This window comes from Pseudochaenichthys georgianus, chromosome 12, assembly GCF_902827115.2.
Source record: "Pseudochaenichthys georgianus chromosome 12, fPseGeo1.2, whole genome shotgun sequence".
NCBI classification, from domain to species: domain Eukaryota; kingdom Metazoa; phylum Chordata; class Actinopteri; order Perciformes; family Channichthyidae; genus Pseudochaenichthys; species Pseudochaenichthys georgianus.
This window is the reverse complement of record NC_047514.1, coordinates 1,242,429-1,257,619: the sequence shown is the minus strand read 5'-3', so window position 1 is coordinate 1,257,619 and position 15,191 is coordinate 1,242,429. Positions and strand designations below refer to the sequence as shown.

The following is a 15,191-nucleotide window of genomic DNA, read 5'->3' as shown; positions in this document are numbered from 1 at the left end:
CTTGGGTCCCTTGAAAGACGCTATATAAATCAAAGCTATTATTATTATTATTATCTAGCATAACATCCCAATAAGCGGCTAGCAACTGCAAAACACTAGTGCTAGCTAGGGCTGTGGCGATACACTAATCTCACGATACGATACGATACACAATATTCAGCCAACGATACGATATATATCACGATATTCAGCCAACGATACGATTCGATACGATTCGATATAATTCGATACACTTATATCATTTTCTGAAAGATTTTAAAGGGACAGTGGGATTTTGGTGACATCTTGTGAGTGTTCCATTGACTTGGATTGAATTAATTCAACTGAAAACTGAAAGCATCCATTATACAATATATGGCTCCAACAGAGTCTCCAGCTTGCAAATACTGGACAAAATTAATCAAAAGATGTGGTGAGAAAATTAGTTTCATTTATTGAAACAGTGCAAACTGTAGCTGTAAAGTGCAGTATCACAATGGACAATGGAGAATGAAAAGGTGTAGCAGGAGGTGGAACACGGGGGATTTGAATGGGACTTGTTAGAAATTAAAATCAATGTTTTGATGGCATAAAGTACCATAAACATACCGTCAGTTTAAATGCTGTTTTATACTGAAAAACCAAAAGTTGTTGTGCACAACCAGTTGTTGAGCTTTTATTCTGAAAATCCTTCATCTCCGGTTAGCATTTAGCATGTGGCTAATATACAATTTCCTATAGAGGTGAATTTAGTAGCGATATGACACGGAGTGTTGCACACCGAAACCTACTGATTTCAACACTACAACTATAGACGTCGAGATATTCTTATTGCTGAATATTAAATGAAGGTACAGTTTATTTGAATACGTTTGTTTACAGACGTGGGTAGCATGAGACAACATTCGGAACTACCGGAAATGATACCAGCCGTGAGGTATTTTTGGAGTATTGATTACAGCGTTTAAAATGTATTAAATGAAAAGTCATGAAAGAGATAAGGAGGAGAAAAGGCATGTTTAGTTATATATTTAATGTGCAATGTCTGAATCCTCTGTAATGCGCAACAACGAACATTGGAGACGTGGAGGGCCGATCCCCAGCAGCGCCAACCGGCCCACAGGGAGGATTCAGCAGAGGATATTTAACAGCTGGAACGGTGGAGCTCGCTCTCTTCCCTTCGCTTATATTCTGCTTGTAACATTACCGCGCTTTTTATTAATTAAAGTATACATTTGAACATTCTCAGAGACTCAATTAGTCTCCTTTTTAAAGCTTCTCTCCTGGACGCGAGTATAACGAACACAGTTATCAGACTTAATGTATCGATACCCGCGGCTGAAATATCGATACTTTCTCGGAAAATTAAATATCGATATATATCGCAAGATCGATTAAATTGCACAGCCCTAGTGCTAGCTAATATATATATATATATAGAAATTGTATTCATTGGGATAAACCCCTTGAGATGCACCATCCCGTTTTCAAGGGGGTCCCGTAATGTTTTGCAAACTATTAAAAGTGAGGCTATTGCAGTCGACCTAACGTTACTCTAGTAGCGTCACTTCTAATATTTTGCTAAACATTTGCTAGATACATGTTGGCTAGCTAATGAGCTTCACATATCAACCTGAAAAACTGCGAGGCTCCCCCCCCCACCACAGTTACTCCGCTGCGAGACGCTGCACGCACCCCCAACTCTGACTGACTTCCCGCGTCCCTGTGTAACTGGAAACTGATAGAATTGGATCATAAGATCGTGGTGTTTTTGCAACTTCAGCATAGGGGATAGGGATGTTTATTGAACTTCGGTTTAACACATGTATGGCTCTGCCGCTCAGCGCTGCTGCTTGCTTCAGTCTGCGTTCACCTGCCTGTAGTCTGAGAAGGTCCCGCCTCTCTGGCTGGCTCCCGCCCGGAAAATCTTCAGTAATAGCCTATCAGATAGCGCTGTGGGCGGGACATTGCTCGTGTACACAGAGTGGTGACTGCAGCCAGAGAAACGGCCGCATCAGAGGCAAAGTTTTATTGGCAATTTGATAAAAAAAAAATGCCGATACCGATAATCGGTCAAATGCGGAATATCGACCCCTACTAAATACAAACAACAAGTGATGTAGAAAGCTCACCTATGATTCGCTCCACAATCTGGTACTGAGAGTGCAGGTCGTCCATTAATTCTTCCTGACAATTGAAATACTCTACATCCTCCGGTGATGCAGCTTTTAACCTGAGGAGAAACCAAAAAACATTAGATTCTAAGAAATAGCCTGTATTTCTAATCTCAAAAACAAAACAAAATACAATTCATAAAAATGTAGCATGCTTGTTATCAAATGTCCGGGAAAGGAAGTGACAGCGACGCATCAAAACATAGGTTTATGTTTCGTACCAACAAAATGGTCTCAATTAAACAAATATGTCCAAATAAATAAAAAACAGTTATATAGGACAACGTTTAGCTTGTGGTTTTCAATGTCTTATTTGCAGAGGTCCTATGTGTGCAGGTCCTATGTGTGCAGGTCCTATGTGTGCAGGTCCTATGTGTGCAGGTCCTATGTGTGCAGGTCATATATGTGCAGGTCATATATGTGCAGGTCATATGTATGCAGGTCATATGTGTGCAGGTCATATGTGTGCAGGTCCTATGTATGCAGGTCATATGTGTGCAGGTCATATGTGTGCAGGTCATATGTATGCAGGTCATATGTGTGCAGGTCATATGTGTGCAGGTCCTATGTATGCAGGTCATATGTATGCAGGTCATATGTGTGCAGGTCATATGTATGCAGGTCATATGTATGCAGGTCCTATGTGTGCAGGTCATATGTATACATAAGGATAGAAAGGGATATGTTTGGGTATGGGTTTTTGCACGGGTAAGGTCCTTGTATGAACCAAAGGGGAGGAAAGCCGGCCAGTGAGACTGTTTCTTTGTCTGTCATGTGATCGTCATCATAAATGCCAAAGCAGTCTTTCCTGCAGCTCAGTGGCCAGAAGAAAAACTGTCGGTCTGTAACACAGTGTGTAATAATCTCAGCATTAAACTGGTTAACCCTTCGATGCACGAGTGACTACAATCTTCCATAAGTGGGTCGAAAAGGACCCGTATTAGAATAATGTGTTTTTATGTCCTTTTGGTTAAGAAAAATCACTTGTATAATATTTAGTATTATATTTTGGTTCACACTAGAAATATCTTATATTTAATTTTTCACAATTTATCATTTTCGCTATTCTGAGACCCTCACGGTGTTCCAGTCCCTTTTCAAAACTCATCTCTTCTTCTCTTGTCTACTCATAGCCCACCCCATCAATCCATGCCATCAAGTTTGATAGTCCTATACCCCCCACCCTGACCTTCCCTTATATTGGAAAGCGACTTTGAGTCCTTGAAAAGCCCTATAAAAATATAATGTATTATTATTATACTGACAGGTATCAGATCTTGCTGTGTAAAATAATCTTCCTGAGAGGTGTCACTTGTGATGTCGTCTGTGTGTCCTACAGTGAATGTAGTCCTGACAGCAACAGGTGATAAGAATCAAAGGTTCCCATAGGATAGAAAATGCATGCGGGTCATTTTTGACCCACTTGTGGAAGCTTGGGGTAGAAATACAAAAACTACAATTTCTTAAAATGTAAATTTAAAATATGAATGGCATGATATCCAAAACATGTTTTTTGAGGAATAGCTGGAATATGAAATGATAAAAAAAATGTAATTGCAAAGATACTTCAAGAAAACCAGCTCACCGGGTCCAAAAAGACCCACTTATGCATCTAAGGGTTTTGAATACGCTCTCACCATCTCTTTTTCTCCGTATCCTTCTTCTTGAAGTTGTCCAGTTTCTTCATGCCCTTGACGTTCTGTAACTTGAGTGTGTCCTCTGTCTCCCAGGTGTTGTGGATATGCGCCCAGTTCTTCCACTTTATCAGATACTGGATGTCCCCAGCCTCTTTGTTGGGATTGAAGTTGAGATTAGGGTCCCCGTCGGCTTCTATGGCGTACACGGTGGTGACACTTCCTGTGGCTGTTAGGAAAGTTAAAACAATGTCAAATTCATCCTTAGAACTCAAGGCAAGGCAAGTTTATTTATACAGCACCTTTCAACACAAGGCAATTCAAAGTGCTTTATAAAAAACGAAAGACATTAAGAAAATGGCATTTAAAATCAGTCATTAAAAAGAAAAGATAATAAACATTAAAAGAAAAAATACATGGATAAAAGTTACAGTGCCGTTTAAGATGTGAACAGTTCAATTAAAAGCAGCGGCACAAGTTTTTACGGTACATATAAACAGGAAGTAGGGATGCTCCGATCGATTGGCCGCCGACGTAAAATACATGACACTTTTCTCTGTGTGCGGCAAAACAGCTTCACCAGTCTGGCAGTATTTTAAGGTGTCCGAAAAAGACAGTAAAATAGCGGTGTGCAACGTGTGTGAAGCAGAAATCCCGCTGTGACGGACCGGTGAGCGGAGCAACACACACTAAGAGTTAGACCTAACACACTATTTGATCTACCTCTGGAACAAACTAAACTAGTTATAAATATATTTATTCTTCACTGTCGGGTAGGGCTGCGCGATATTGAAAAAAACTGACATTGCGATTCCCCCCCCCCCCCCTGCGATATATATTGCGTTTTTTTAACTATATTTAACCGGATGAAGGATTCGAAAATTCTTTTTTACTTATAGTGAAAACTAACCTTGGATGATGGGTTAGTAGACTAAAAGCTTTAGGAATCCAAAGTACAACATATAATAAGTACCCTGTATCAAGATTGATGCAAAACAAGTGACCTTTGACCTTTTTAGACAGATTTAGCACAAAAAAAACACTTCTGGGGTCATTTGGGTGGATTTTCCATATCTCTGGCCCCATTGGTCGATTTCGACGAATTAAATGTCTTTATAACCGTCAGAGCCAATGGAATCGAGGGCACGCTCTACACACACCAACACATGAACAAATAAGGAGTGAGTGACACGTAGCCAGAACCGGAAGCTGCATACACTCTGGTGGCTACCATTAGCAGCTAACTTTTGTGCTCCGATTTTTACATAAAAATGGAATTATGGATTATAAACAATTGCTTCAAAGCCACAGATACATTATCAACCTATGGATCAACCGATTCAGCCGCGTTTTTTCTTGTTTTAATGCCATTGAACACGTCTTTTGATCAGATCGACAGCTACGGTGAGACGATCTCCCGTAAAAGCTCCGTAAAGGTACGTGTTGTGATGTGTGTTTGCTTCCCCTGTCGCAAGATCGGATCGCTCAGTGATGATACTTAAATAATCTGTGGAGTCTCAGCTTTAATCAGATATATTGTATGTGCAGTTTCGATAAGTAATAAGGGTATCTTTATTTTGAATTCTGTGCTAAAGTTTGTTAGCATTTTTTTGCTTAGTGCCAATTCAGAGGCTTGGTATTACCCTTGTGTTTTGTTTTGGTAAAAATGGTTCATATCTTCAGTTAGCTGAGATTCTTCCCGCTAATCTGGTGCTACACATGAATAGTTTCATAAATGGTAAGAAGCCCTGAGACACAGTCTCGAAAAAAAACTGTGGGGGGGGGTCCACGTGCTTAAGAGGTTATGGCACGTCCTAAAAAAAAAAATGAATAAAACCGCACGTCCCTGCGGTGTTAATATCTCGCATGCGCATATCGCGGTAATCGCCATGACACGATATATCGTTCAGCCCTACTGTCGGGTCACTCGTTAATGGATCAGTGAGCTGCGTGAGACGATACTGTTATTCTCCAAAGTTAATGTAAACTTGAATAATGCACTTCATTTGAATGTAATAATTATGTTGGTTGTTGTTTGTGGAAGCGCCAGTGAATGAGCATTAACTGAGTTTTAAACATCACTTTAAATGGAAGATCCCCATAGGCCCCGCCCACTTCGTCCGATACTGATTCCGGCTCCAAAATAGCCGATCGGAGCATCCCTAACAGGAAGTTCAAGATTTGTGAGACCAAAGATCTGAGCAGTCAATTTTCCAGTCTGTAATTTAAACGTTCCACCGATAAGAAATAAATATGTTTAAGCAGACTTATAACACCCCAACATCTGTAAGTAAATAGCAACGGCTAAAATGACTGAATTACCCCCATAGTCTTGAAGGAATAGTTCAATAAAAACAGATTAATCAGCGTGTTCCTTACCTCTTTTCCTCCCTATCCTGGACTCCATTACTTTCTCCAACGTCTCGAACTCGTCTTCCTCAGGCGCCGGGACGTCTTCACCGAGAACTTCCACCAGGTCGTCGGAGTCGGTCTTCAGGTCATCGTCCTCCTTGTAGCTGACGTTGACCGTGGCCTGCCGCCGGGGCCCCGCAGCGGCCGCCTTCTTGTACTCATCATCCTCATCAGAAGAAGAATGATTCGTGGACTTTTTCTTCTTCTGGTTGGTGCTTTTCTTCCCGTTCCGATAATTCATCCTGAGGGTAGAAGTACACACATCCTTTACTCAAGTAGAAGTACAGATACTCGTGTTTAAAAATACTCTGGTGAAAGTAGAAGTACTGACTAAACTTCTTTACTCAAGTCAAAGTAAAGCGGCTTTGAAATGTACTGTGAGAAGTAGAAAGTACAGGTATTTGAGTTCAACATGTAAGAAGTAGAAAGTACAGGTATTTGAGTTCAACATGTAAGAAGTAGAAAGTACAGGTATTTGAGTTCAACATGTAAGAAGTAGAAAGTACAGGTATTTGAGTTCAACATGTAAGAAGTATAAAGTACAGGTATTTGTGTTCAACATGTAAGAAGTAGAAAGTACAGGTATTTGTGTTCAACATGTGAGAAGTAGAAAGTACAGGTATTTGTGTTCAACATGTAAGAAGTATAAAGTACAGGTATTTGTGTTCAACATGTAAGAAGTAGAAAGTACAGGTATTTGTGTTCAACATGTGAGAAGTAGAAAGTACAGGTATTTGTGTTCAACATGTAAGAAGTAGAAAGTACAGGTATTTGAGTTCAACATGTGAGAAGTAGAAAGTACAGGTATTTGAGTTCAACATGTGAGAAGTAGAAAGTAAAGGTATTTGTGTTCAACATGTGAGAAGTAGAAAGTAAAGGTATTTGTGTTCAACATGTGAGAAGTAGAAAGTACAGGTATTTGTGTTCAACATATAAGAAGTAGAAAGTACAGGTATTTGAGTTAGAACTGTAAAAGGTCGTCAGAAAAATAAGTAGTGGAGTAAAGTACTGATACCAGAACAATGTACTTAAGTACACTAACGAAGTATGTGTACTCCACTACTTCCCACCTCTGGTCCTGAGACATGAACAGTTGTTATTTGTAGTCCTTACCAACTGAGGTGAGAGGCTACTATAAGATGGAAATAGACATCCAATTAAAACAGGGCAACTGTGCACTCACTTGGTCGGGGGCTTTCTGCTTTTGATTGTGTGACTAGGCTCATAGTCTGACGCCGTTTCTTCACTCTTCTCCTCAGCGGACGAGTCTGATCCAGAACCACTCCCAGACCCAGAGCCTGATCCAGAGGAGCCTGAATTTTTTCTCCTTTTGGATCCACTTGATGAGTCAGATCCATCGCTACTTGACGAGTCCTAGAAGAGACAGACAGTCGCACAATCAGAGAGCGCCGATTCATTTAGTGCACCTTCTTAGCGCTCAATCAGAACATCTGCTTTGGGGGATCGTAAACAAACCTCATCAGATCCAGAGGAGCTTTGTCTCTGCTGTTGCTGCTGCTGCTGCTGTTGCTGAAGCTGCTGTTTCCTGAGCATAGCAGATCTTTGCACTGCTAGGATACTTGGGTTGGACTTCCAGAACTGCAATCAATGAGTGGAGAGGAAAGACATGTGAACAAGTTCAAAGGCTTTTACTGGAAATGAGTCCAACTAGTTCCCATCAAGCCATTGTAGCTCTCGAGTTTTGCAAATAGAGGCGAAGTCCCTCCCTTTCCTCCATGGGACCTTATTTCTGAAAAAGTATGCATTGAAGTCGATGGAGAGAAAGATTATCTTTCGTTCCCGTTTAAATTGTGCCACGAATTACACATAATAAATAATAATACATTTATTTTGGGGGGCGCCTTTCATAACACCCAAGGACACCTTACAGGGCATAGGGGCAATATAGGGAACAATTAAAACAGTGGATTTAGTGAAGTATCAGCCGGGGTAAGACAAACAACAGGAAATGGACTATAGAAGGACACCGGGTACAGTTTATAAAGAAATGCCAGTTGATATGATATCACATATGATGTTTGTAAATTTAAAAGATAATTTTGCAAGTCAAAAAAATTAAAATGTGTCGTAAAACTGTGAAGTAACACATTTTTGTGTGAAACGCTCAATGAACTACATCTCCCGTCTCGCACCACACACCAGCCACGTTGAAACATTTCACTCCTTTCTTTCAGAACGAGGCGGAAAGTATTAAAAGAGGAGAAAATTACTCCAAGTCTGGGCACGTTGAGAGCTGCACACACAAAGGGAGTTACGGGCCGTCCACACACAGGCATGAAAAACATCGTGAAAAATCTTGCTGCTGGGCGTGTCTGAAGCTTGGCGATTTCACGCGCCCAAGGCGACCAACAACCAATCACATGAATCTCCCGCCCCCGACATACAAAGCAATAGCAATGTTAAAACGAAGTAAACTGGATATAAACTCCCCAAACAGGCGAAAACCTACCAGGTTCACCCACTGTCTCTGCCACCTCCCTCCATGTCTGGTTCCTCCGGTTAGTATCCCGGTAATAGTTCTGGTCGTAAAGAACCGGGTGATTTGCTACCGTAACTTCTCGTTTGGAATATGAGGAAATGAACTGCGGTCTGGCTCTCCCAGCTTACACGCGGTTTGATTGGCTAGCGCTTGTACTGGCGGGATTTGCATAAACGGGATTTGATTGGCTGATGCCAGCTTCGAAAGCATCGGGAGCATCAAAAGTTGAACATTGCTCAACTTTTGATGCTCGCGATGCAAAGCCACGCTCCACTCCCCACAATGCAGTTCAGTGAAGATTAAAATTCTTCTACGTCACCCCATTCAAGTGAGTGGGCGAAGCTTTGAAAGATTTTTTTCATGCCTGTGTGTGGACGGGCCGTTAGTCGGTTCCGTAAGAGCCAGCATGCGGGACCGGGACTCTGGGATTTGTAGTCTTTCTAGTTGCTAGGGATGTAACGGTATACGTACACGTGTACCGAACGAATATAACGTTAAACATAAAAAATTGAGAACGTGAACAACTTTTTGGAAGTAATCTCAGGTGCTGCGTCGCAGCATTCAGAGTAATTTGCTCACATTGGGTTCAACGCGTCATAGAGCGAGCAAGTCATTTCATTGGACGAGAGGCATACTATGAGAGCTGGTCACAGGGATGCGTTCAAATGTAGTCAGTAATTTGAGGAACTGTCGAAATGACGAACGCAGATAAAGTTAAATCCTCCAGCATCATTGAAGTCTCCGGTTTGGGAACATTTTGGTTTCTCAGTTACGTACAAGGATGACGGACAAAGACAGGTGGACCGAACCAAAGCCGTTTGTCGGCATTGTTCAACTAACATTGGTTACGCGGCTGGCAATACATCAAGCTTGCACACTCATTTGAAAAGGTATCACCCGAACGTGAATATCACCGGTACCAAAAGAAAAAGACTGAAGTGCAAACCGAACTCCCGCTAGCATGTAAGCCTCCACCACTCGCAGAGAGTTCAGACCGAGCCAAAGCTATTACAAACGGCAAATATCCTTATGTTGCCATGTTAGCAAAGCGCTACCTGGCTGTATCTGCTACCTCTGTCCCTAGCGAGAGGGTGTTCTCCACAGCAGGAGACATTGCTAGCAGATCTGCCCTTTCGGCAAGCAATGTGGACAAGTTCATCTTTCTTTAAAACAACATGAAAATACAATGACAAGCAAGTCATGATGTCAAACTGGCTGCTTAGGTACTAGTACAGTACAGATTATTCCAGTTCATCGAAATGCTGCACCTTAATGTTTATATTTTGTATTTATTTGAGTGAATATTCACAGTTTAATAATACATTGCTTTTCTTTTCTTTTTTTAAACGAACCGTGACCTAAAAACCGAGGTACGTACCGAACCGAAATGTTTGTGAACCGCTACACCCCTACTAGTTGCGTATTTTTCATCGTCTTATATTTCAACAGTTTTACAACAAACTGTGACTTTTTTTACATGGAAATTATTTTTTTATTTCACTGTTCATCTCATACCCACACGAAGCAGTTAAGAGCGGAGGCAACTAAAACCACAGCGGTCACTTTACCTAAACAGCCAACATGAACAATGGAATTTCACAACATGCGTTTTTGTGTCTGTGCCTCAGACACTGAAGAATGAACACCCAATAGCCACTTCAGCCAAAGTTTTTGAAAAACATGTATCCGAGGGAAGTGATAACAAGTCGCAATAACCGTCTGAATGTTGGATTTCATTAACCGATCCCTTAAATCCTGAAACATGCCCTGCTGTTCCTCCCAGATAGGAGAAGGGTGGAGAAAACTGCGGCGTGAAATACTTTAACGTTACAGTATATCGCCCTCAGCAAGAGTTCTAATAATAGGCCCAGTAAAACTGATATATATTAGTTACTGCCATCACCGCATATCACCTAATCCCCAATGTGCTGTTGATAGAAAATAGGGTTAATATCGGCAATGCGGATTTTAGATCCCTAGATAAAACATCTGCACACAGGCATCCACTCATGTCGAGATTGAGAGGCAACAAGGAAAACATCTGTCTTTCTCGTGCGTTTACCTCAGCTCCATCGATGTTTGACTTATTTGGCGCTTCGATCTTCTCCTTGGTTTTCTTCGTGTCAGAATCTGACCCGCTGCCAGAGTCTGATCCACTTCCTGAGTCACTGCTCCCTGATTGGCTGCTGCTGCTGGAGGAGCTGGAACTGGACCCTGACCCTGACGCGGAGCCCGACCCAGAACCCGATTCATCATCAGAATTACTGTAATGTGTAAAAAAAGAAAATGATAAAACACACATGAGTCATCCACAAATCCAAGCAGCCTATGAGAGTCATTGAAACCACAATATAATAGCTGGCACAACTAAATTATAGTTCTCAATTTATTATTATTATAAACATCCATTCAGACCGGGTGTATAATTAAACCCAATAAGACACTAAAATATGCTACCGTCTTATTTCTTTAGACAATGCCATCATATTTACAGAGGAAGTGATGTCGGATATAAAATGTTATCTTTGCACAGCGTCTAATGTGACGGGTTGAATACAACACACACACACACACACACACACACACACACACACACACACACACACACACACCACACACACACACACACACACACACACACACACACACACACACACACACACACACACACACACACACACACACACACACACACACACACACACACACACACACACACACACACACACACACACACACACACACACACACACACAGCTTCTTACATGTTGCAAGAAATAGTCAATTCATGGGCTTACATGATGTTTAAAATATGAAACAAGGTTAAAAAGACCATCGAGTTGACGTGCAAAGATTGACTAAAACATAAAGGGGGTCGTGTACAATTGTGTGACATGTTTAGAAATGTTTGTAAAAAGTTTATATTTACTTCACTATAATTATGTCTCCCCATATATCAGAGGCGTTACATTACCAGAACACATCTTAGTGTCTTTCGGTTCAGAAATGTGTTAATAAATTATATATATGTGCATGTGCAGATTTGAGATGGATGACATGTTTAGCATAGTTGACGTTGCAATCTTTAAGATCATAAGATGATCAATTCGGCCGTCCTTTCAGCATGGTAGAAGTCTGCCTTAACGCAGTACTGCTCTGTGGTGTAATTCACACACAGTCACAGAAACACCGTGAACAGCTGTGGTACGACATTAGACCTTTAGTCTGTTACTTCACAAATGACACATTTCAACGTAAACAAACAAAAGATGGCAGCGTCCCAGACACAGAAATTCTGCGCCCGTCTGATGTGTAAACATAAGGCTTAGATACATAGGAATACATATATCATTAGCGGTGTCATTCCATCATCAAAACTACTCCGAAGTGCTCGAGTAAAAGATGAGTTATTACCTTGATTCTGCACCGCTGTTGGTGACACTTTCCTCCTCGCTGCGTCCAGCCATGTTGAAGCCCAAAGTATAGACTTCCCCCTGACGACCTTTACTACTATGCTCCACGTGGTTAATCTGTCGGGGAAGAAATATATTAACAACATTAGAAAGTCAGTCAGGAAAAGATTTAAACATGTATTGGTCATATGCACAACAGCTACAGGTGAGCTGTTGCAAATGAGAGTCTCCGGCTCTTACAACAATGTGACATACAGTATCCTGTATGCCATAAGAAATAAAGACATCATATAGGGAAGGGAAATACCAGGGCTGTGCCTTCGTCTTGTTAAAAAAAATAACACACTGCATGTAAAAACGCTTACAATGTTTGCAGTACACCATCCCTGAACAACTATAGCCCCTGCACCAACCAATTAACCTATTCCAACAAGAATCTGTAAATGTAAATGTAAATGTATAATTTCAGGTTTATTTAATACTGCAATCAACCCGCTAGCACACATGATTCTACATTGTTACACTTATTAATACTGCTTACGTAATAGCATAAATGTGTACTTCTGTACATTTTTATTGTATTTTAAATACTATAGGAATGCCTTCTTCTTATCATCCAATATTGTGATATTTCAATTGTTCATCTCTATACTGCTGTAACAATGTACATTTCCCCTCTATGGGAAGAATAAAGGAATTCTGCTTCTGACCTGTGCTGGGGGAGCTGTCAATACAGTTGCACACGAGACATGTTTTAATGAGGAAAATCGTGAAAAGTAATCAATGACCTACAGTTGAGTTCTTAGAGAGTTTTAACTGTCGATCACCAAAACACTTCTTTATTATTGGGTATCTGAACCCAGAACAGATGGGTGATGTTGGGACGGTTAGTCTCTGAACTTAGCTGCATTTGGTCTCCCCGCAGCGGCCTACCAGGCCTGCACAGAAGCAGCGTGTTTTACATCCACACAAATCTCCGTGGACACTCTTAAACCCCAAATAACCACTTAAACTTTAGCCAAGCCCAAACAAAACCTCGTAGTAAACGGACTTCTTCCTACACAGGTGTCATCCGAGCTAAGTGTGGATAGTGGTTAGCATGAAGCTAACTAGCTACTATCAGCCAATGACGCCAATATTAACCGATGGCGGGGGGGACGTAATGTATGCAGACACCGCTAACGCGCCAGCCAGTATTTTATAATACAATGACCGTATAACCCCTAGCAGGATACTAATTTATGGCCACTTAATTGCTACAGGATACTAACTGTCCCCAATGTTAAATCAACCAGTGTTAGCTATCTGTTGTGCTAGTATTATGATCCTCGGAGTTACACAATCATAACATGTAAAACAGTTAAAGCATCTGTTTTATTCTACAACATGTGTTAGAACAATGTGGGCAACTGTTAAATGTCGTGCCATGTTTTTATTTTACATTATTGTTGGTTCAGTTAGCATGAAGTGAGCTAGGGGTGATAGTCCATCGTTTACTAACGTTGCCAAGGAAAGTAGCTAGCTAACGTTATGAAGCACGAGGCTAGCACGGAAGCTAACAAAATGACAAAACTTTGCGCTAGTTCATCTTAGCACCTCTGGAATGTTCTCTCTCCAGCTATAGCCGACATTCCGCGTTATTCAATCGAGACTATTTCACTATGCAAATGTCTGGGCACGTAGTGGTCCACATGAGAGTACTAAATGTATTTAGTATTCATTATTAAAACCACAAACCAAATTAGCTAACCTAACTTCACCCTCTTCCATCTTGTTTTCATTCGCCGCTCACTTCTCGCGGTTTTTACCACATCAACATTAGCTTACTTTCCTCAATGAACTAAGGGATAAGTTACTCTACGCAGCATGTTATCTGGTGTTATTTCACGTTACCTGGCAAACTCCAATATAATTGTTGTTTAAATCCGACTTTCCACTTCAGAGGTCCTTTCTTCTTTTATTTAACTAGCGAGCTAGCAGCTGCGATAGCTAAGGCTACCTTAGGCTAGCTAGCTAGCTTTCTCCCAGTTAGGGAGAGCAGCCCCGAACGGTTCCGTTCAGCAGAACCGGTGCACTGGTGGTTTTCCTCCCCCTCAAGTAAATCCCCTTTCCCGAGCTAGATGCAAGCAAAGTCTTGTTCCTCGTTTGTCAACTATAATTGTAGAAAACTGGCATTTCAAACCAGGGTCTTCCGACAACCGGCCTCCGCCATGACGCCGTAGGGTTCACTTCACTAGGAAACCCCGGACAGTGACGTCAGGACGGTGCGCCTCACTACACTGCATCGGCAGCGAACATCTGGCAGCAGATAGTTTTAGATAGTTTTTGTAGACATACTTCCACAGGACACATAGAATAAAACCAGAGCACAATGAAACACTACGGGAGGTAAAGATCAAATAAAATGTATTTATAAAGCACTTTTCATTCACAGCTCCCCCTACCAATCACTGGGCATTCAGAGGTGAAAAGTAGCTAACTAGATTTGTACTTGATGTACTAGATTGTACTTTACCTGAGTATTTCAATGTTATGCTACTTTGTACTTCAACTCCACTACAATTCAGAGGTAAATGGTGTGCTTTGACTCCACTACATTTATTTAATACCTTTAGTTACTTTACAGATGTGGATGAAGGATGTGAAATATAATCAAGTGTTAAATCAGACTTTAGTTACACCTGGAGTAAATTCACAAGTTACCCTGCAGTATACAAAGTCATTCAGACTAGCTGCACCTTTACCAGCTTTGAGAACACTTTAAAGATCAATCATTATAAAACATATCATATATATTATTCTGAAATGGACCAATCTGCACAATGACTACTTTCACTGTCGCTACTTTCACTATATTTTGATTATTGAATGCAGGACTTTTAATTGTAACAGAGTATTCCTACACTCTGGTACTTCTACTTTTACTCAAGTACGCGATCTGAGTACTACCTCAAAATGTACTTCTGTAAATCTACTTGTCTACTGTGTTATAGTGACCTGAGTATAACACTACAGTGTGCAGCAGCCGGTGTGAGAATAAACAGCTGATAGAGCAGCGCCATCTGCCGGTCATGTTTGT

General features: G+C 41.1%; 1 protein-coding gene across 1 annotated transcript in view; it reads right to left on the bottom strand.

The window, feature by feature from the left end:
• The window catches only part of chd1 (chromodomain helicase DNA binding protein 1), a 43,506-nt gene extending 29,166 nt beyond the window's left edge, over positions 1-14,340 (bottom strand). The window contains exons 1-8 of the mRNA XM_034095609.1: positions 14,006-14,340; positions 12,114-12,229; positions 10,762-10,963; positions 7,676-7,798; positions 7,383-7,573; positions 6,167-6,441; positions 3,791-4,016; positions 2,112-2,212 (exon numbers count right to left, since the gene is read on the bottom strand). Of these exons, the coding sequence (XP_033951500.1) occupies positions 2,112-2,212; positions 3,791-4,016; positions 6,167-6,441; positions 7,383-7,573; positions 7,676-7,798; positions 10,762-10,963; positions 12,114-12,166 (1,171 nt within the window). The 5' untranslated portion in view covers positions 12,167-12,229; positions 14,006-14,340. The remainder of the gene's footprint in view (positions 1-2,111; positions 2,213-3,790; positions 4,017-6,166; positions 6,442-7,382; positions 7,574-7,675; positions 7,799-10,761; positions 10,964-12,113; positions 12,230-14,005) is intronic.
• Between the last annotated feature and the right edge of the window lie 851 nt (positions 14,341-15,191).